The sequence below is a fragment of the Muntiacus reevesi genome, chromosome 11, assembly GCF_963930625.1.
Source record: "Muntiacus reevesi chromosome 11, mMunRee1.1, whole genome shotgun sequence".
Classification (NCBI taxonomy): Eukaryota; Metazoa; Chordata; class Mammalia; order Artiodactyla; family Cervidae; genus Muntiacus; species Muntiacus reevesi.
This window is the reverse complement of record NC_089259.1, coordinates 33,721,553-33,735,639: the sequence shown is the minus strand read 5'-3', so window position 1 is coordinate 33,735,639 and position 14,087 is coordinate 33,721,553. Positions and strand designations below refer to the sequence as shown.

At 43.2% G+C, this 14,087-nt stretch overlaps 1 protein-coding gene across 3 annotated transcripts in view; it reads right to left on the bottom strand.

Moving 5' to 3' along the window:
- Nucleotides 1-14,087, bottom strand: part of XPO4 (exportin 4) — a 92,274-nt gene that overhangs the window by 13,256 nt on the left and 64,931 nt on the right. For all 3 annotated transcript variants that reach the window (XM_065902386.1, XM_065902388.1, XM_065902387.1), the window contains 9 exons: nt 11,502-11,678; nt 10,812-10,954; nt 10,169-10,314; nt 9,248-9,425; nt 5,837-5,996; nt 5,182-5,351; nt 4,008-4,182; nt 1,481-1,774; nt 263-443 (listed from right to left, as the gene is read on the bottom strand). In XM_065902386.1, coding sequence (XP_065758458.1) covers nt 263-443; nt 1,481-1,774; nt 4,008-4,182; nt 5,182-5,351; nt 5,837-5,996; nt 9,248-9,425; nt 10,169-10,314; nt 10,812-10,954; nt 11,502-11,678 — 1,624 coding nt within the window. The remainder of the gene's footprint in view (nt 1-262; nt 444-1,480; nt 1,775-4,007; nt 4,183-5,181; nt 5,352-5,836; nt 5,997-9,247; nt 9,426-10,168; nt 10,315-10,811; nt 10,955-11,501; nt 11,679-14,087) is intronic.

The following is a 14,087-nucleotide window of genomic DNA, read 5'->3' as shown; positions in this document are numbered from 1 at the left end:
GGCACACCCTCTCTGTGCCGTTTCCTCCTCTCTTATGTGAGTGAGCAGTGGTACCAGCCTCATGCTGCTGGACAGGAGCATGCCTGGCACTGACCGGAACCTTATGAAGGGCAGACACCAGCACTGCTGTCCCTGGAAGAGGAGAGCCTGGCACACAGAGCGCTGGGCCCCCCGCCCCGCCCCCACAGCCACAGAGACCAACTCTGCCTACCATGTGAACGGAGCTTCCGGGGAGGCCACACCGAAGCCTCGCACACGTTACCTGTGTCGCTGAAATCTATGAACTCTTTGGACAGAAGGTTGGTCAGAAGCTCCATGATGAGCAGAAGGTCCTGGTACTGCTCCTCCTCAGCTGTGACATCGATTCTCTGCCGCCCCAAGTTATTCTTTGAATACACTTGCAGCAGAGTGAGGCAGGCTTCATACAAGTTCATGGCTTTGGACTGGAAAAAAGCAGGCAGAAGTTATGCTACAAGGGAGAACCTGGCTGGGAAATAAACATAAATATCAAAGAACATTTAAATTTGGATATAATAAATTTACTCTAAATTCTGATAGTTGCTCTAACATTTGTTTTAAATTATATTAAAGCATTAATAAAAATGGAAAAGCATAAGACTACAGTTGCATTTAAAGTATTAGTAGTCTAACATAAAATTTGACACTTTGTGTGAATTTGATAATACATACGAGAAAGACAGTATGATTTTGGCAACAGAACTACTTTACTACTTCAACTTCTTGTATGACAAGCTTTATTTTAAGATTGAAAATGGTTTAACTTGCAGAAGCACAGAGTACCAAAGCTTAGAATAAACAGCCCTGGCCTAACCACTGAACAACGCACCTGTGATGACACTTAACACCATTTACAAAATGAAACCTCACTTCTGAGCAGTTTCCTTTGATCTAATGGAGAGGGAAATGGCAACCCACTCCAGCATTCTTGCTTGGAGAATCCCACAGAGGAGCCTGGCAGGCTACAGCCCGTGGGGTCACAAAGAGTCGGCCACGACTGAGCAACTAAACCACCACTTTGATCTAACAGCAACAACAACAAAACACAAATCGGGAACATCTTTGCTGACTGAATATAAAAGAACTTAGTCAGTCTAAACATTCACCTGATTACAAAACAAAGACACAAATCGCCACCTAAGATTCTAAGTCCCAGGGTTCCACCACAGAGAACTTGGTTACAATTTTCTACCATAATCCAACTGTTTTATCAAATAGTCTTCATCTGAATAAGGAGTAAAATACTAGTCAAAAGAAACGACTGATGATTAACATTTTTAGGGCAAGAATTTACATTCATTCCATGAGCCATCCTCTGAACTCTTTTGAAAATAATTTTTTTGAACAATGTTTTGGGGGCACAAGAGTATTATTTCAAATAATTGTTCACTCAGTGGGAAGGGTCTGTTACCCTGTTACACAGCTCTCAGGAACTCTGATCTGGAAGGGACCAACGACTCACCTCTCCAAGATAGCATATCTGCTTATGCGCAACTTCAACAAAAACTTCTATAATGAGGTTGACTGTCTCTGGCGTGTTTTTGTAAACTTCCATCAACCCAATGCAATTGGTAAGGAAGTCCATAAGAAAGTTAAAAAGGATGGCCACATTGTCCACCTGGGTGGCCTCAGCAATGCCACACAGGGCCTCCAGCGTGGCCGTGATCTCCTGCTTCACCTCCTCCTGCTGGCATGTCTGTGGGAAGTTCTCCTGGTTTATCACTCTCAAGAACCGCTGCTGAAGCGGCTGAAGAACCTAGAAAATAAAGCATGAGTTTTCTAAATGTATGACTCACAAGCTTTTTCAATTTGGACAAATACTCACTTTCCACCACATTTCTAATTGTTGGAGGCAAAAAAGCGCAGAAAACAAAGGTGATCCTAACTTCTGGCAAACAAATCACCCAGCGGCACATGGAAAGGTGCTCACATGATGAGGCAACAGGAAAACCAAGTCAAAACTCTGTGAAATACCTCACACCTGTCAGAGTGGCCATCCTCAAAAAGACAAGAAACAAGTGCCAGTGAGGATGTGGAGGAAAGGGAACCTCCATGCACTGTCAGTGGGAACTCGAGTTGGTGCAGCCACTATGGAAACAGTATGGCGGTTCCTCAAAAAATTAAAATTAGAATTACCACATGATCCAGTCATTCCACCTTGGGTATTTATCTGAAAAAAGAAACACTAATTCAAAAAGATACACGCATCTAATATTCACAGCAGCACCACTTACAACAGCCAAGATGAGGCAGCAACTAAAGTGTCCGCTGACAGATGAATGGGTAAAGAAGGTGAGGTACATACACACAGTGGAATATTACTTGGCCATCAAGGACAAGGAATTCATGCCATTCATTCATGGAGGGAGGAAGACGGTCAAAAGCACAAACTTTCTTTTAAAGGAAGCACTGAGGGTATAACATACATGACTCAACTACAGTTAACCACTGCTGTAGGAGATGTGGGAAGGTTAAGAGAGGTAATCTCAGGAGTTGTCATCACAAGAAAATAAATGTTCTTTAACTGCTGCTTCTTTTTTGTTACCCATGAGATGATGGATGCTAACTAAACTTACTGCAGCAATCCATTTCACAACATATGTAAGTTAAACCACTATGCTGCAAACCTTAAAGTTATACATGATGTATGTCAATCACGTCCCAGTAAAACTGAAATAAAGAAGTTAATGTTTATGAAAAAGCATGTAAGTTCATGCGATCATCTTACTTCCTTCAGTAATTTGAGAAGAAAAAAAACATGACTTCCTCAATGCCATTCACAGAATTCAGCTACTATTCTCATCTCTTTTCCATTAGGGGGAAAAAAAGATACTTTATAAAGGGCCAGAGTGTAGATATTTTAGACTTTATAGGACAAACATCTCTGGCCTAACTACTCAATTATGATTTCACTGTAGTGCAGAAGTAGCCAAGGAAAAGATATAACTGATTAAGTATGACTGTATTTCAATAAAACTTTATTTATAAAATCAGACAGCAGTCAGATTTGGCCTGCAAGCTGCAGGCCAACCTCTGTCCTATGGGTGAAGACCAATAAGCTCTGAGTCTATCTCTTTCCTTCCCAACTCCTCTTGGCACAGACCATAACTCCAGATACTGAGGCCTGCCCTGGGTACAAGTAAATATGAGTAACCATGAAGAGGATGTCTTAATACTATTTAAAGCTGCACATACAATAATAAATTTAAATAGAACACATGGGACTGGGCTGGTTTTTTATCCTGTTCTAAAACCAGACCATTGCCTATTTCTGTTCTTGTGCCCTCTCAAGCACTGAGAGCATCCAATCACAGAGGTGACAGACTGCTAACTCTCAGTGCCAGCTGAAACCTTCTTATATAAGACACTGTGTCTAGGGAGGCTGCTATGGGTTGAATTGCATCTGAGCTGTGTTCAGTCATGTGTCCAACTCTTCACAGCCTCAAACTGCAGCCTGCCAGGTTCCTCTGTTCATGGAATGTCCCAGGCAAGAATTCTGGGGTGGGTTGCCATTTCCTCCTCTAGGGGATTGTTCCAACCCAGGAATCAAACATAGGTCTCCTGCATCGGCAGCTGGATTCTTTACCACTGCACCACCTGGGAAGCCCACGGGTTGAATTACATCCCCCCAAATGGAAATGCTGATGTCTGAACCCCTAGCACCTCAGAACACGACCTTATTTGGAAACAGGGCTATTTCAGAACCCCCACAGGTGACAAGGCTTCCCTGGTGGACACTGAGACACAAGGGCTTCTCTGGTAGCGCAGCTGGTAAAGAATTGCCTGCAATGTGGGAGACCTGGGTTTGATCCCTGGGTTGGGAAGATCCCCTGGAGAAGGGAATGGCTACCCACTCCAGTATTGTGGCCTGGAGAATTCTATGGATTGTACAGTCCATGGGGTTGCAAAGAGCCAGACACGACTGACCAACTTTCACTTTCACTTCATGGGCGACACAGAGATGCCATGCAGATAGGGGGGGCCATTACCTCTGTCCAGTACTGCTGCTTGGTTTCTGTGTCCATGTGTGCAAACCCTCCCAAGACAAGCGCCTTCATCAGCGTCCTCTGCACAGGGCTGGACAAGAAGTTCAGAGGTGGGCTTCGGCTTGCAAACTGCTTGGCTAAGTTCCACCAGTTTTCACACTGAATGACTAAGTTTGCCCTGCAGGGAGAAAGGACAGACATAAGATGCATTACTTACTTACCCTGCATGGACACGCAGTAACAAAAGTGGAAAACAACTGGACTTAACTACTTTTTCAAGTCCAGCATGGTAAACTTGGTACAGACTTGGGAGTCTTGTATTCAAACCCAATTAGCCGTTTGTCAAGGTAAAATTTATTTAATCTCCCTTAATTACCAGCTTCCTCATCTGTAAAATAAAGATAACAAGAATAACAGCTCTGAACCTCATGACTGAGACTGATGAGACGTGCAGATGCCGCACGTGCAATGTCAGGAGCATCACCTGGTAAACTGTGAGAACTCAACAAACAGCAGCCAACGACAGGAGTAACCACAACCACGGACCCACGGAGTAAGAAAACTGAAAACATTTCCAGAATTTGTTGTAGAACACACTAAAAATTTTATTCTGTAAAATTAAAGTAATTGTTAAATTACCAACTTTTCTCATCTGTAAAATGGAGTAATACTAATGGGATACCTGAAAATTCAAATTAGACCACTCTACTCCTAATGTGGGAGAGACCGCTCTGCATTTGTACCAACAGTTTAATACATTTTCTAAAGCAGCAGTGCCTAACCATTTTGGCACTGGGGACCAGTTTCGTGGAAGACTATTTTCCCATGGACGGGCAAGAGGTGTGGGGGTGGTTTGCGGATGATTCAAGCACATCTCACTTGTGCTCCTGCCCCCTCATCTGACAGGAGGCAGAGCTCACGCAGCGGTGCCAACAATGGGGAACGATGGTAAATATAGATGAAGCCCGCTCACCTCCTGCTGGGCAGCCAGGTTCCCAACAGGACATGGACAGTACCCATCAATGGCCCGAGGGCTGGCACCCGTTTTAAACACTGCTCCAAAACTGCAGGGTCTCCCTGGACCTCAGGACCGGGCGACTGTCCGTCAGTGGGAAAATCTCTCCTGACCTGACAGGCGAAGCTCAGACGGCAGTGCCTGAGGTCAGCATCTGCTCACCTCTCCCTTCTCTCCACCAGCGTGACAAGCAGCTGAACCGTGTCATCCGCAAGGCCCTGCTCACTGCTGCACACTGAGAGGTTGTTCAGGACCTTCTCTAAGAGGTAGCCAACAATCCACTGAGAGCCCTCTGTGTCTGCTCCAAACGCTGTGCTGAACGGCACACTTATCTTCAGAGAGAAAACAAACGTTTTAAGGTCAGAAAGATCTGCTGAAAAAGAAAGGAAGAAAAACCCACAGAGAAATCAAACTGAAATTAGCACTAAACCTGAAGTACCTCGCACCAATTTTCTATAGGTATTCATTTCCTGAAGTCCAGAAAGGACACTCTTAACCCACAGATGTTCCCCACTATGGCTTTTCTGTTAGCATTAACTATTCTCATAACAGGAACATAGGCAGGTATTTACATCAAATGCAGAGCATGTAAATTAATCCATTCCTAAATAGTATTCTGAACTTCACAGAGCTTAAAGTATGCAGAATCACACAATGCACTCTAGGAAAAGTTAATAAAACAGCACACTGTCCACACAGTGTGGAAGATGCTTAGCTATTACTCACATCCTGATAAGAAAATCACCAAGAAAATTGTTCTCATTTTTCTAACTCCCATCATAAACGCAAACCCAGTCAAGCGGTGCCACATTCTGACCTGATCATACAGCTTCTCATCCACCAGGAGGTAAGTCTTTGCCCAACGCTTTAGAAACCAGACAATGTCTTTGCCCATCTGAGGGCTTAGCAGGTGTGTGAGGTGAGCCCTTATTGCCCGAGACTCAACTTCTGAAACTCTGAGGACGGCAGACAACAGCCTGTGGGCACAAAAAGGAGGTCATGTATTTATTTATTTATTTACTGGCTGTCTAACCATATTTTTTCCCCTAAAAGCCCTTTTCTGTTTCTCAACTCTCTGAAACTGTCTTCAAGAGTGTTGGAGACACATCTGTGTCTCTTACTGATGACCTTTCAGGAAGCAGGAGGAAAGAAAACATAAGAGTCATGGCTAGAGACACCTTCTTCGGGGACAGAGCACACGTGAATCTACCATGTACAGATTCAAGATGGAGAAGTGCATGAAGTTAACCGCACAGAGTAAATGCAACTTAAAATTCCCACTGTTGGCACTGCTCTATTTTCACATGCTGGCTATTTTACGGTGTACATGGGCACAGCTAAGTTACTCATCTGAATATTGAGTACTGTCTCTAAATCTGACAGTCTTATTTACTTTCTAACAAACTTGATTAGTAATGGCATTTTTCAATAAAAATGTTGCACATATGATCCTTTCTGAACACTATGAGGTTCAGATACTACACATACCCTGTGTAGTATTAACATAGCAGGATATGCGGGTAAGTAAAAAAGTCTTTGTTCTGTGTTTGGGAGGGGACACAAGTTATGTCCATTTAACTTGACTTTGGCTAAAAGTCTAAGCAGCGAAGAACTTAAGGGGAGGAGCCCATCCTGATACCACTTCAGCAGCTTCAGTGCCGAGGCAAGACCGCTCCTCTCGGGACAGAAATCCCCTCATTACATGGAAGCTCATAGACAGTTTCAGCTCCTGACCCAACCAGCTACTGAGAAGCACCTCCTGCCATGGCTGCTCCCCGCTGCCCGGCTCCTTCCAGGCCTGTGACAACACACCCACCTCCCACACCACGTGGATTCTAACGTCCTGTCCCCAGAACCTCTTATGTCTCACTATATATGTATGTATATACAATGCTATGCCAACAGTGCTAAAAGTTAGAGAGTTTATGAACAAAAATAACCCAACAATTTCACAACCCATTTTAAGCTGGCATATCAGATTTTTTCCATTAATTGTTTAAATGATATAATTTGCAGCTTCACAGAATCTGAACTAAGTAATTACAGTGGCCACTTGAATGTATGCATTGGAATGTAATAATCATAGAATTCTGACACCACCATCATTCATTTGAAAAATAAACAAATTGTTCTTTTAACAGTTGGAAACTTTATACTCTCTTTCTCCTTAAATTTTTATTTCTATTTCATTCCCCATAAAATATTATCCTAACACAATAAATGTTTATACTCACTTTATTGATCATATACCATACACTTCTCTGAAACAAGTATATAAAGATATTAAAATACCATTCTTAAAAATTTCCCATAAGACTGTGCTAAAGATGTCCTCTGGATTAAGTTATCATTACAATACTTATTAGTACACAACTAAGCAAAATGTAATGCCAATTTAAATAAATTAAACACATTTATTTAAAAATTTCTGTACAATATAGCCAAAATCTCATAACTATAAATGTTACATAAACTTTAAAAATTGTGAATCACTATATTGTACAGCTGTAATTCACATAATATTGCAGGCCAATTATACTGCAACTTCAAAAATTATCATACACAAAGATGTATGTATCTGAATAAGAAAAATGTAGGTTTTCTTTTTCTAAATTAGCCCATATTATGTTTGATTCCTGCTTTTCATTTCAATGGATGTTAAGCACTGAGAACACACATTCATGTAAGTAAATAGAAGGTATTTCTAAAACAGCAGGGCACCTGGTGCCTCTGAGGTAAAGCCCACGTTCGTGGCATCAGGTGACATCGCGTGACATGACAGCAGCCGTGAGGTCTGCCCATGGCCCTGTCTGCTTCCCGCAGCTCCTATGCTGGCTAACAATTCCCCCGCTTCCTACTTCTCCCTCTTGCCCATAAGGAGCTGGAAGATGGGAGCCTCTGTTTGCTTTGGCTAGACCAGTGTCTGGTGCATAGTAAGGATTCAATAGTTGTCAAATGATCAATTCTTCAAGAAATATGAACTACTTTTTTAATAAACAAGGCCTGATTCTCTCCTACCACTCAATTTCACACTAATTCTTTGGACTGAAAAACAATAGCGATTCTTTGTTGTTTCACCCCCACCTCAACCCTCCATAGTCTGTGCTCTCAGATACCAAAATGTTTTGCCCCCACACTGATACCCAAGAGTGGTAAGACTCGAAAAAGCACTGAAAATACAAGGACAGCATTCCTGAGGGTGCTGCCCAGACAGGGACAAAGGCAGGGAAAACAACAGGACGGCACCATGGAGTTAACACTCCCCATGAACCAAACCAATCCAAACCAGCTGCTCACCTAAGGCCTACAAGCAACTCCAAAGGGAAGAAAGAAGAGTCTTCCAGTAAAGGCTGGGTATTTTATTCCCAATGAGAGAATGCAACAATAAAGGAAATAAATTCCCAAACATTTCCTTGACGTCTGCTTAACAGTTTAATGTTTTAAAAATCGTATTTTTCATTGCACAGGCTTAAGTGGTATCTATGTATTTTGCATTAAAATAAAAAGAATGAGGGGGCAGCATCTTGAGTTACTGATCTTGCAACTGACAGATGCAGTATTTCATTATTCTCTCTTCCAGCCACCTAAATTTAAAGATGCTGAAACTTAAACTGCTGTTTTCAAATCTGCTTTCAGGAGGATATTTAGTTGAGGTTCATCCCACCTTAACCTCACCATCAAGAATTAATGGAAGATCTGCCACTGCTCTTAGAAAGATCACAGTGAATTTTCTCTCTGGAGGCTGCTGCCATCTTGTAACAGGGCTCCCAAGGGTCACATACTCAGGACAAACACTTCTGCTTTGAAAGAGGCGGGAACGCCCCTGGAAAAACGTTCCAGCTTCCTGAACAGCAAGGATGTGCTCAGAACTCCCCAGTCCTGGTGCTTTCACTCGGGTGCCTGAGCCCACATTAGCACTGCTTTCTGGTGGGCAAGGGACGTGTTTGTGACAATCAGCCCGGATGTCCCCCCAGAGCCTCGCCGCACCCGGAGTAACCTCACGCTGTTTTCCTCAGCCCTGGACACGCTGTCCGTTCCCAGCAGAGTGATGCTGCTCAAATGCACAGAGTACCTGCATCCTTGCTTGTTTCAAGGCTTCTCTAAGTTTTCTCTTCTTTCATGTGTCAGCTTTACAACAACCTGTCTGTCACTCGAGTCATCTACCCATCAACTCAGAATTTATAAAACAGAATAAATTGCAAGAGCACAGCTATAGAGGTCATATTACCTAATCACAGAATCTGTTCTGTTGTACCCTGGGATGGAAGAAGCCTTTTCTCCTGGAGATCCCAAAATTTGAAGTGTTGTATTAATGTCAACTTCAGATGAATGCTTAATGGAATATTCCATTATTTCTGGAGGTATTAGCGGAGTCTCTCCCTGAGTATCATCAGCTAAGAGGTAGCCTTCAGTTTAAAAAAAATTAAAAATGAACACTTAACAATCTACATTTATCAAATTGCACTATAAATGCGTTCAGTTTTGATTTATATACATCATATAAATTGATGTAAAAGTAAATAATAAACGTTAATATGTTAATTTCAAGCTTGATGAGAAGAAACTTTCTATTTCTAAGATAATTAATCCTCAAAAATACAGGAAAGGACAAATGTTTTATTCACCAATTTTAAAATTCATATATTGACATGTAGGCTTTTTACTCTATGATCTTTAAAGAATTTCTGGTAATATATTCTTCAAAATTAACATGAATTCTATTACCTCAATAAAAAGTCAATATTTGGGAACGCCTTTCCAAACAGTAAGGTCTTTTCCCCTTTGATTATTTAAAATACAGAAACACTGACAACATGGTTACAGAAGACCCTAAAGGAAAGTCAGACTGCCAGGACCAGCACTCTGGCTCCAAATGTTAGCATGGCCAGGGCCAGTCTCCAGGTCTCAGCTTCTTCACAGATAAGACGGGTGATAATTAACAGCCAGAGTATCAATAACAGCAACAAGGACACAGTGAGACCTAGTGACGGCACCAATGCAGGGCCGCACTGAGCTCCACACAGAACGTGTGGTTCGGGACCGGTAAGGACACTGCCCCTGCTCTGGGACACACCCAGCTGTGTCCAGGTCTCAAGTTCAACCCTACACGAGAACTGCTGCTATTAACACAGGCCAGGAAACAACTGACCTGTAACTAGAATGAGCCAGTGGATGTCCTCGTACAGGTCGTCTAACGTCTTGCTGTCGGCGGAGCCTGAGGCGGGCGAGGCGAGGAGCTGCTGCTGCTGCCGCTGGAGCTGCCCGTGGAGCCGCGTGACTCTCTCCTCTAACAGACTACAAGAGGGAAGACACCAACGCCTTCATGAGGCTCGGAGAGCAAAGACCAGAGCGACTTAGCACTCCCACTTACTGACAGCGTGGATTCAGATGTTAGCACAGAGCACATATACAGAAATATTTATTATATACACAATGTTCTCATGGCGCTAAAAGAATTGTGATTTATTGTTTACGACATAGTATTAAAACATCACTTTACAAACAATCAAGGTTTACAACAGGCATTTGAAAACCAGTTATTCCAGGTGTTTATTGATATGGGTCCAATGTTTCTCATACCACGTTTTCCATAATCTGTCTGCCATCTATGCTGTGGTGCCTGGGCTCCAAATGTACAAGCCAAGGAACGCCACCACGAGTGCGTTTCTGTCCACTTGTTCCATGTGCTGTGCCCGGGGCGGGGGTGTTTACAGTCTTTAAACACTTAAAGCTCTCCGGGGCATGTGACTACAGGGTGTTTGCTCCATGGGGTGTCTTTGGACCGTGTGTACCTTGTCAGGAGAGGGATACAGTGCTCTGCAGCAATGCGTCCTAGCATTCCTACACTGGCTAGCTGATCAGAAAACTGGTCTCGGTCGTCCTCCTGGAGTTCACTGATCTCTTCTTCCTCCCGAGAGGCCACTCCGTTGGCAGTCTGTTATTGACGAAAGAAAGAAAAGACTGAGCTGATCTTAGGACCCAGCCTGTTGCTGTGCTGAGGAACAGAAACCTCAAGACCTTCAAGAAGGAGCATCTTCAAGTGCAGCTGGTAGGGATGCCCGCCTGCCTGCCCAGTTACTAAAAGGGGGGAAATTCGAAGAGAAAGAAGTGGGGGTCTGACCACTCCCACCAATCACAGGTAAACATGGCCAGTGCACACCTACACTCCACTCCCCACACGGAGTGGAGTTCCTGTCGTCTCTGAGAAGCTCTGACATCACTAAGAGCCACCACCCCTTGGGTGTCACTGGACAATCAGCAAGACACAGCAGGTGACTGAGAACTAAAGAGAAATAGAGAACCAGAAGCCACAGCCCATGAAACACGAACCTGCATACATGCCTGCTCTCCACCTGGCACTCTCAGCAAGTCCTTGGAAAGAGCTCACCCTAAATTTCTAGTATCATGTGTGATGGGAAAAACAGACCAACGAGAGCCCACAAGGAAACAGGTTTTTAACTACAACCTGGCTTAAAACTCACCAGATTCCTTGTGCCATCGGGTGCAGCGAGGTGGCACTGAATGTAGGAATTGAACACCTGGACTGCGTGCTGGGTGAAAAAGCCTTTATGGAAGTGCTTGTCGTCTTGTACCAGCGTCAGCCAGGATTCCAGCAGCCTGTCGTATGCCTCCATGTACACCATGTCGTCTTTGTCCAGCTAGGAGGAAGGGGCATTCACAAGACAGACACCAGTGAGACGAGTCACCACAGACAGGTCCACGCGTTGGCCTTCAACAAAGTTCCCAATCAGCAATCAGCAACTGAGCTAACTGATCTCATCTTCAAATTAACTGATCAACTCAAACACTGCAGTAAACATGTACAGGCTTCTTATTACACTTTCTAAAAAGCTTTCTAACTTAATCAAATTCTTAGGCAAATAGGAATTAATGTTCATTTCTGTAAAAGACTAACCGTTCAGGACTTTGTAGATCACGTATTTTTCAAGCAAAGATAACTGACATTTGTCTATGTCAAGAAGAGAACTGTTCGGGCTTTGTACATACTCCATGACATTGTATTAGAAACTGGAAAGGCAAGAATGGGACTCAGAGAACCCGGAGGAGGGCCCTAAGGAGAAGCATGAGTGAGGACTCATGGGGAGGCCAGCAGATGGCGAGCAAACCTGGGGGTCAGGGGTGGGTGTCAGACTTGGATAGCATGTCCCCAGCGTGGACAGGCTGGGTTCTAAGATCACTTCAGAGCAGAGGGTTTCTCGGTGAGGAAGAGTCCACACTGAGTGACTCTGGGCAGCTCTGCGAGCACAGCGTCTGACACTTTAATCTTCTCACGTGCCAGTGAGAAACCACGCCTGAATTTTGCCATTAATTAGTATGACTGTATACAATTCAGTCTTTGCATTGATTTGTTCATCCACAAATTCACCAGATCACCAATCAGCAAAATCCAGAATACTTATGTATCAAGCACTATGTTCAAAAACATAAATAACAGCATTCAGAGGCTTTCACATTGTGTCCAATGAAAAAAAGGGAGAAGCGAACAAACAATCGCAGAAGACACACTAAAGATCACAAGAGAGAAATGCACATCACCAGGCTGGTATTTGCTGTGATAATGGTGTCTCTCAGGTTTGGTCTACAGCTTGTCTTCTGGCCTCAAGCTACAAACACAGAGGTCTGGAACCTCCATCAGAGAACAACCACCTCAGACTGTTATCCCAGCAATCTGTCAATGACTCAAAGAAGGAAGTAATGGGAGATCTCTTTCAAGAATTCCAAATAAGCCAGACGTCAAATACCACCTTCAGACGGGAGTAGGTTAAGTACCTGAAGAACTGCGTCCAGCAATAGTGTTTTATGTCTTTAGCTTTACTAACCTAGGGAATACAGAGAAAAATGGTCATTTTCTATATCAGATGAAGCTTTAATTTTTTGAAAAAATATTTTAAAGTAATCTGTGAAAACTTCACAAAAGAATAATGGGAAAGTAAAAAAAAAAATCTTCATTAGATAACTTCATAACGAATTTAAAAATAGCAAACCCAGAGCTTCCCTGGTGGTCTAGCTGTTAAGAATTTACCTGCCAACACAAGGGACAGAGTTCATTCCCTAATCTGGCAAGATCCCACAAGCCTCAGAGCAACTAAGCCCGGGAGCTGCAATGGCTGAAGCACACGCAGCTGGAGCCCCTGCCCTGCAACAAGAGGCCCGAGCACCTCAACAAGAGAAAGTTCTCTTCAGCAATGAAGAACCAGCGCAGCCAAAAATAAATCAGTAAATTATACAAATAATTTTTTAAAATAGCAAACCCAAATTTTATTCCTATTTTTCTGATCGTGAAGGTGTTTTTACTGAAAACGAGCAACATTATTTGAGTACAACTAACTAGGACATACTCATGTTGTAAACAGTCAATTCTTAGTATCTGTGATATTTACATCCTGTAAAGTTGACCCAGCACTGAATCAGGGAACACTCTGGTCACTGCAGTTACACTGTGCAAAGGTGGACAAACGGATACATCACTTTGTTTCACATGTGTTTCTGTGCATAGACACCTTACTTCACATACAATGTTGATTCATGGCCAGCAGCCTGTTCAACAAAGCTCATCTAACACACACATCTTCTCCCTAAGGCATGCTCCAGCCTCAATGCACTTGGGCACAACACCTGGAAGCCATCTGAAATAGCAAGATCATCGAATTGTTACGTACTTCAGTATTTTTTGACAAAAATTTGGGGAACCCCATTTCACACAAAAATGCAGCACTGGAGATGGTAAGAAGGACATCTGTTTGTAGTGAGAACAAGCATGCTGGGTGGATCATGGTTTTTGTCACTCTCTTGCATGCACATGTCCATAAATGACCAAGAAAAGTCACACCAGTGCTGATTTTGGGGGTCACAAAGAGTTCTCAGCAAGAAAGTGAATCTGCAAATATGGAATCCACATTCAACGAGGACCAACTGCACTTGTAAAGTCTAACTTCAGGAGGTCCTAGTGTTCTACTCATGCTGGTTCTTCCTGCTCACGCACCATCAGAAGGTGTTTTTTCAAACCATGACAACTCATAATTTTGTTGAAGGACAGCCATGTTCTT